We start from the raw sequence: 9,213 nt of genomic DNA, 5'->3' as shown, positions 1-9,213 counted from the left end.
TCAAACCCGAAGACTCGAGAGGTGAACTAATCAATTCTCTTTCCGGCTCTGACTGCATTGGTTTAGCTTACGACGCTGTCACGTGATGAACGAAGGAGTCAAACCTGAGGACTTGTCAGATAAGAGGTGTGGTGAGCTAATCATAGACTAAAGACTCAGGTAAACAATGAATTAATCTTTTCTGTTTCTTATAGCATTATAGTTTTGTATTGTTTGTAATGTGATCAACGTTTTCATAAGTAGTAGATGTGTTAGGAAAGTAACATGTAACATTTTAATTATATTTTGCTAAAATGAACGAAATGAACGATATGACTCGAAAAAAGATTCGTTCATTTTGCTGAACGAGACTCAAAGATCCCAGTCAGTAAAATGATCCTAACTTCCCATCACTACTCCGAAGGACGCTGACCGAGCGTAAATATGTGACGAGTCGGGAGTGAGAATGTGTTGGTCTGGCGGTAGAGAGAGGCGCTACTGCTGTGGAGCAGCGGTGGAGTTTGTGAGGGGGAAAAGCAGAGACTTTGGCAACAATCTTTTGTAAATCGTCTTTTTTCCTCTCTGCTGGAGTAGCTGCGTTCTTTTTGTTTCATTTCCCTGCGACGACTTTTACTTCGTTTTGCAGCTAATGTACCACACAATAACACTCTCGCTGTGGGCAGTTCTACTAATTCCGCCGCTGCGTTAACTTTCTCTAGCTGGTGTCGAACTCGTCTCACGCATATACGGTGCTAATGGAATGGTCCACTCTAATCTATAATGGGGGGAGTGCCTTTGTACAGATGTAATAACGTAAAACGTTAACAGAGATATCCCGACTATTTTTATGATTACTTGGGGCTCTACGTGGCTGCTGACATGGCTTATTTGTTAAGTCCACCCCTTCCTTTTGGGGGCCCTTGGTAGCTCGGGGCCGCAGGCGATTGCCTACTTTTGCCAAATGGTAAGTCCGCCCCTGCCCATCCCTATAATAGCCAGTTCCTCCTTATGCACTAAAATCAGTATTCTATTATTTCTTTGTTTTCCTCCCATTTTTTTAAATCATATTCCATACCTCATTCATTTCTATATCTGCTCCAATATTAGCACAGAAATCCCTCCAATAGTACCTTTTCGCCGTCCAAATAGTCCTTCTTACGATTGCCTGCATTCTTTTATAATAAATAAATTCATCATACCTAAAAGATCTTCTTAAGGTCTTTGCACATGCAGTCCGAAATTTTCGTATGCGTTTTTCGTATTTGGTTCTCGTTTGTACGGTGTCTCTGAATTGTTATAAAAGGCCACTCGTAATGCGCTTGCTACAGATGCGAAAACGCAGAAAATCGAACCCGGTCCGAATTTTTTATGACGGACGAAAATATCGGAGGCAGTGAGTAAATGTGATTGACACAACGTGAGGTCATATTTATTTTTTAACGTGCGGAAATTTCGGACGCAAATTTCGGACTCAATGTGCAATGGGCTTTACTCTTTTAAGTGCTTTATTTCTTTCTACAATTGCCTCACTGTTTTTCATTTATCATGTCAATTGAAATGTCCCTTATCTCCAAATACTTTTCCGCAGCTTTAATAATAATCTTAATCCTTTCCGTTCTACTCTCAGTTTGAGCAGAACAATTTACAACTTCTGCCATGAATGTTATAAATGACACTTTATCTGCAATCACCTCATTTTCTCTGCTTGGTGCTGACACCTTACTATGTTGCGCTTGTGTAATTACAGGGGCTGCCTTGATTCTATCTACATTGGGCATTTGTTTTACTTTTTTAAGTGCCTCAGCATATGACACTCCTTCCTCCATTCTTACATTCTGAACTTTTAACTGCTACCTTTCTCGCCTCCAGTTACAGCACTTAGGGTTTGTGCCTTGTCCACATTCACCATACTTATGTTCGCCACCGCATCTCGCACATCTTTGTTTACCATGGCATACAGCCGCCACATGACCATATTTTTTGGCATTTGTAACATGTTAATGGAGGGCGAATGTATGTTCTGACCACATAATTTAGAAATCCTAGATAAACCCTTTCAGGTAATTTAATTTCATCAAATAGTAACATTACTGAGAGACTGTCTGATTTCTCACCATTTCTGAAACATTTCAGAAGCATGCCTTAACAACCCACTCCAGTTATGTTTCTTTTAATTTCTTCTATTGAAACATCAATAGGAATTCCTGTAATCACACCTCTAATCCCTTTTTTCTCTTCTATAATCGAACATCCTACTTTAATTCCAATCATAGATTTGATTCCCAGTATTGTTTCTTGTTGCTTACTATCTTTACAGAATAGCAACAATCGGTTATCCTTCAATTTCTTGACATCTTCCAAGATCCCTATACTTTCTTTAAGGGCTTTAGTGAGTTTCAAAGGGTTGATGTTGCTTACAGATTCAGAAATTAACTTCATCATTCCTCTTTCTTCCCAGATGACTCTTGTCACTATCCATGTCGGAAATTAACTCACGACTTTTCTTTCTTTTCTTAGTCTCAACCGTTTTCCAAACATGATTTGAATTCCCTCCAATATCCTCATCCATTATTTCACCTTCCATTTCCGGGTCGCTTCCGGAATCTATGTCACTCACTACCATCCGTACTCCAGTCAGAGTCCAGTCGTTTGCCAAACGTTGCCAGAGTCGCAGTTTTTCCTGCACAATTGGGATATTTTGAAAATGCAGTTGTGGGAAAAATCATGGAGCCGCGGGTAGCGGGTTTTTGGGCTACTTTCCTAATGTACTGCGGCCGCCAAAATGTTTATTTATATTCTATGGATAAATGTTAATTGATGAGATTCTTAATGTGTATTCATACTCGGATGAATACCTGGCAACTCCAGGACCGGACCCGTTTTTAAAAGTGTGGGGAACGAGCGTAAGACAGACAGTACAGGGAGGGACGCGGGAGTTCAGCTCAATCAAATAGGAAAATATAGCGGTGGTATTAGAAAATGCATCCGAATTATGTTTTTACCAATGTTTCGTACTAAGGTGCATGTCACGTTGCACAATGAAAGATATCACGCGTAAGTGTACAACAGTTAATTCTTCAGGCTGACAAATATCACGTTTGAGCAGCGCTATACGCAGTCTAGAACCAGGGCTGGTCTAGGAAGAAAAATCAGCCCTGGCATTTTTAGGCCCGCATCGGCCCTCCACCGAATCTGAATCACCGAATCACCCCGTACGGTAGCGGCAAATGCGTCCGTTACTGCCCCAATTCAATTCAATTTTATTTATATAGCGCTTTTCACAATGTGCATTGTTCCAAAGCAGCTTTACAGGAGCAAATTAGAAAAACACAGAAAGGTAAAACACAGCACAGTGCATGGTGTTTATAGACCAAGCAAGATCATTATAATAAATAATATCTAATAAATAAATGAATAAATAAATAAATAAATGCAGTCTCCCGGGAAAACGCCCGGTACGCCAGATGGCCAGTCCGCCCCTTTCTAGAACAACTAATACATTGATGTGCTTGTACACATATGCAATAAATTTAACCATGCTTATTTCTTAAGCAAGTTGTTGCATGTCTTACGAAGAGAAAACACGTTTCTCGTCCATTTCCGTGCGTGGCCTCGAGCACACATGGGATCTTTTTTAAAGGGACACTCCACCCAAACATGGATTAGAAGGCACAATGAAGAGGTCACAAAAAATCGACACATCCTGTCTAGAATAATAGACTGTGTAAAATGTTGTGGCGCATTTGAGCTGGCTTTGCGTGGCCACAATGAGAGTGAGAGCTCAGATATCCCCGGGATATTCCGTGGCTTGGTCGACTTTGTTGCTTCTCTTGATGGAGTTTTGAAAGAGCACCTCGAGAATGCCTCTGTGTTTAAGAGAACTTCAAAAAACGTGCAGAACGAGCTGGTGGACTGTATGTTATCTGTTATGAGGGAACACATAATCCAAGAAGCACAAAACAGTGATTTTCTATCAATCCAGGCCGACGAGACCACTGATTTTGCCACACAGTGCCAACTTGTGCTTGTGCTGTGCTACATTAATGGCAAAAGCAACGTACAGGAGAGGTTTTTTGCTTTTATTCATCTGCATTCAACTACAGCTGATTCCATCGCTACAGCACTAAAAGAGCATCTAAAGGTCAGTTTATGGTTCTGCGTAGGACCTACGCCGTAACATACGGTGTAGCCTACGTACGTAGACGACACCGTCGTGAACATTTATGGTTCTGCGTTGAGAGTATGCGTCATACTGCAATTACACCGCCGAAACGCTAGTTGGCTCTTTGTGTTTTCATGGGTTTGCTCTTCTTCGCCGATGTTTTGTGTGTGTGTATGCTAGTGTTTGCAAACGACAATGGAAGCTGATCGCATCTTAATGGAGTTGGAGCTGATCGAAGTAGAAAAACAGTTACTTTTAATTAAATTACTTAAACAAAAAGCTAGAAACATGCTGCAAAGAATACCTCTGTGTCATTGGCTGCTATGGGCATAAAAGGAGAGAAACTCATGGTGTGGCCACCATCCTCCCCTGACCTCAACCCTATTGAGAACCTTTGGAGCATCCTCAAGCGAAAGATCTATGATGGTGGGAGGCAGTTAGCATCAAAACAGCAGCTCTGGGAGGCTATTCTGACATCCTGCAAAGAAATTCAATCAGAAACTATCCAAAAACTCACAAGTTCAATGGATGCAAGAATTGTGAAGGTGATATCAAAGAAGGGGTCCTATGTTAACATGTAACTTGCCCTGTTAGGATGTTTTTGATTGAAATAGCTTTTGATTTCAGTAAATATGACCTCCTAATGCTGCAAATTCAACAAATGACCATTTTCAGTTTTTTACAACCTATGAAATGTTTTCAAACTCTGTTGTGCATAATAATTTGGAACAGTGCATTTTGAGTTTTTCATTTTTTAAATAAATACTGTTGTCAGTGGGAGGTTTGTTCAATAAAATTCCAAATGTACCCTAACTGTTGATTACTTGAAAATTATACTGACTGTCATTTGCATCGACAAATTAGGAAAACCAGAGAAAGATATCATTTGCATAATAATTTGGAACGCAGTGTATATTTAGAAACGTGCTCAAATTTGTTGGTTCCTTAAAGCTACAGGGTTGGGTACAGAACCGTCCTATGTATCCGGTTGTAATGGACCGAATCAAAACTTAGATTTCGGTGCCACTTAAATGCTGACTTTACCCGGATTTCCACTGCACGCTGTGCGGCACTTACGGCTCCGGCAAGGTTTTGTTACGTCCTCCACGCGGTGCCAACTCACACCAGAAGCGGATAAGAAGCGCAGCGTAGGATTCGCGAGACCACGTGATTTGCCTGTCAGATTTTCTTTGGTTGCAAATTTGGTTTGGTTGATGTTCTTTTTTTGTCCTGATTTTTGCCGTTCCACCATGGGTAAGTTAGCTAAATGGTTACTATTTTTTCCAGTTTAATTGTGTTTATGTTGTGTTTATTACTATGTCCTACTTAAACACACTTTAAGAATAATATTTTTGTAGTTGTTTTAGTCATTTAAAATACATCCTCAATTATCTTTATCTACTATCACATACAGTGCCTATGAGCAGGAGGAGAGCATTGGGTTTGTTCTCTACAGGAAAGACTACAAAGGGGCAGAAGGAGAAGGTATTGGGTGCATCCTCTCAACTAGGGCTGCAGCTATCGATTCTTTTACTAATCGAGTATTCTACTGATTTTCCATCGATTAATCGGGTATTCGGATAATAAGTACTTTTTCTTTATTAAAAAGCAATACTAAATATACAAGAGAAAATAAGACGGTCTCTTAAAATGAGTAAAACAACTAATTTGTTTCCTTTTTAGAACAATTAGTTTTTATTGCTGAAATAGCATACATTAATATCTGTAAAAAACTAAACCCATTTAGTACATTCCATTGCCATATTAAATTCAAAATGCAATATAATACAAATATATAAATAAGAAACATGAATAAAAATGGAAATAATAATTTCAAACAATAGCCTATGACTTTTATTTTGGCAGGTTGTCAGAGACCCTTATTTTTTAGTATGTCTGTTTCTTCACTCAAACAATAACATGTTTGTGAAATAAACTCTCAGCGCAACTCTGGAGGTGAAGTTCATGTCCTCATTCAGCGCAGACGCAGACAAATTCATGAGCATCACGCGTGTAGCACGTTAAACTGTGCAGTTCATTCACTCAGACACGCAGACCAGACAGATGAAATGTGTAATAACAGGATTCGGTGTCCACTAGTCCGCATCTAGTTTGATGGACTCAATGCAGCCGGAAAACAAGTTTCACTCGTAAAATAGACTAAAACTAAGTAAAATATCAGTTCACCATTTCAATAAGCTATTAGGGCTGTGACGGTGGCAGTTTTTTACCACCGGTGGTATAGACAAATCGACCGCGTGGTGCGGTGGTTGAGAAATATATATTATTTATATAAATAATATTTATATTATTATATTTGCGTGTAGCAACCACATGACGAGTGGAAGAGAAATATAGACCTTATTTAAATACTTGAAATTGTTAAATACTTGAAATATGATATTGAAATAAATGAGGATGAAACATCCGTCAATGTTTAACGCGCAAATCCATCAGTGAAACGGCACACTACAGCATATAAAACATTTAAATAAACATCAGTAAATAATGAAAACTTAAATGATATAAGAAGTTAAATACTAAATAAAAAAGCTCTTGTTGCAGTAACTTCAGTCAGTGGGTATTAACCCTTACAGTCCTTAACAATTCCATTTGAAACAAACTGTTTAAACCTACATTGGCTTTCCTATTCAGATTGCCATAAAAACTTTACTTTTTCCGACTCGTTGATGTGAAACTTACTTGTTGACATTGTCCAGATTAAAATGTGTACAGCTGCACTAAATGCGCGTTCAGAAGATGTGCACAGGAGCGCAAATGAAGAGATGTCTCTCCGCAACCGCGGCAAAACCTGCGCGCGCTCCGACACTAAGCAAGCGGGTCATAGCCAGTTTTGATTTTACGTATCTGTTCATTTCACAACAAGATCCATTGCAGAAGCCGCAGAATAACCTGGGTTTTGCCGTGCAGGCCCGTGCTCGNCAGAGAAGGCGTCGAAGGAGATGGTATGTACGACCTGTGAACCAGACGAGACAGACGGAAGGCGAATTTTCTGTGCTTGTCCGGCCCCTGAGAGACATCGACGAAGAAATGCATTTCAGATATTTTCGCATGTCTGCAGGTAGATTTGACGATTTGGTTCGTCGTGTAAAGCCATTTATTACACACCAGTGTACGCACAGTATGCCGATAGATATTACGCAGAGACTGGCAATCACCCTTCGAGTTTTAGCTTCAGGTGGAAGCCAACAGGCTGTAGCGGCTAGCTACAAACTAGCCTCTAGCACAGTGTCTGTCATAGTGTCTGAGATCTGTAAAGCTTTGTGGAAAGCACTGCAGCAAGAATTTCTTGTATGCCCTTCAGTCGCGCAATGGGAAAATATTGCTGCTGATTTTTGGCGACTGTGGAACTTTCCGAACTGTGTTGGCAGCGTAGACGGAAAGCATGTCAACATAAAAGCGCCACCACACTCCGGGAGCGACTTTTTTAACTACAAAGGCGCTCACTCCATTGTTCTGATGGCCACATGCGATGCCAGATATCGCTTCACCATGGTGGATGTAGGGGGATACGGACGAGAAAGTGATGGTGGGATCTTCAAGGAGAGTCGATTTGGTTCTATGCTGCTGGAACACGAAATGAACCTGCCCCCACCAGCCAATCTTCCTGGGACAGGTGTAATAATTCCACATGTGATAGTTGGTGATGCTGCATTCCCCCTACACAACAACCTAATGCGTCCCTTTCCAGGTATGTTATAGGCCCTATAAATGAAGTGTAATGGTTCTTTGTCTAAATGTGTATATATCAAATAAACTATTATAATAATAGTAATGCCTATACGTGTTCACATTTTTTTTTTACACAAAGTAATTACCTATTTATCAATGCTTTTTGTTTTGCTACATAGGGACGAACTTGCCCAGGGAAAAGCAGATCTACAATTACCGTCACTCCAGAGCCAGACGGGTGATTGAGAATGCTTTTGGCATTTTGGTGGCTAGGTGGCGGATCCTAGGAAGACCCCTAGAGTGTCGGCCAGACAAAGCTGTCGACATCGTCAAAGCATGTTGTGTTTTACACAACTTCCTGGCATGCACTGATGAGGTCAACACAGCTGTGAATAGATACATCCCTGCAAATTTCACAGACTCGGACACTACAGGGTCACCTCAGCTAGGAGAGTGGCGCAGGGTGGTGGCAGGGGACACTAATGTATTTGAACCTCTAGATCCACGTAACCTTTCAAGGGCACGCTCCAGTAGAGCTGCAATTGGTGTGCGCAATGATCTAATGGCCTTCTTTCAATCACCCAATGGAATTGTGTCATGGCAGAACCAGATTGAACGCACCAACGGACACGTATGCCAATAATTTCTGTTAATTTAAAATCTTTTAAATAAAACCACCCACAACTGAAAGGCTACAACTAGCAATCGTTATCGCAACTCTCATATTTATTACACCTATATTTGTCAGAGTGACGTGCACTACTGCCGGTGGCAGTTCACCGTCATGGCACTTTACCACCGCGGTGGTGCGGTTGTTACGGCAACCGTCACAGCCCTATAAGCTATCAGTTATTTATCAGCATGAGAAACACGTGTGAGCGTGTGAACATACTAAAATGCGTGTGTCTCACAGTGAATGCATGAGACTGTAACATGAATAGAGTTTAGCGGGCTGTGCGTCAGTAATAACGGTCCGTGGGGAAACGCAGTGCTCCGTGTGTACTGTAGTTAAATGGATTAAACGAGGCTTCAAGGCAGCAAAAATTGCCTCGATGATTTTTTGTATTCGAATAACTCGAGTTACTCGAGGAATCGTTTCAGCCCTACTCTCAACCAGCGAAGGAAAGAACAAGGACATTTTTATCATCTTGTGTCACGGCTAGCGTGGCTGAAGAACCCAAACGCAGGCAGTGGCAGCGACGGGGTTAACAAAATACTTTATTAACAAATTAACAAACCAAAAAACCCTCGATGGGGGGAAACAACACTATAACAGAAGACTATAAAAAGATAAACAAAAACTTCCCACAATGGGGCAGAAACGAGAACTAAAAATAATCAAAAACTCAAACTAACTAACACGGGCAAGACAAAGCAAG

General features: G+C 40.8%; 1 protein-coding gene across 1 annotated transcript; it reads left to right on the top strand.

The window, feature by feature from the left end:
• Window positions 1-7,100: 7,100 nt before the first annotated feature.
• Window positions 7,101-9,006, top strand: LOC130552581 (putative nuclease HARBI1). The gene is made up of 3 exons (XM_057330932.1): window positions 7,101-7,853; window positions 8,014-8,465; window positions 8,998-9,006. The coding sequence occupies exons 1-3, from the start codon at window positions 7,193-7,195 to the stop codon at window positions 9,004-9,006; spliced, it is 1,122 nt and encodes a 373-aa protein (XP_057186915.1). The 5' UTR covers window positions 7,101-7,192.
• The last annotated feature ends 207 nt before the right edge of the window (window positions 9,007-9,213 follow it).

Source organism: Triplophysa rosa, linkage group LG4, assembly GCF_024868665.1.
Source record: "Triplophysa rosa linkage group LG4, Trosa_1v2, whole genome shotgun sequence".
Taxonomy (NCBI): domain Eukaryota; kingdom Metazoa; phylum Chordata; class Actinopteri; order Cypriniformes; family Nemacheilidae; genus Triplophysa; species Triplophysa rosa.
Note: the sequence above shows the minus strand (reverse complement) of the source record. Positions and strands in the feature narration are given on the sequence as shown.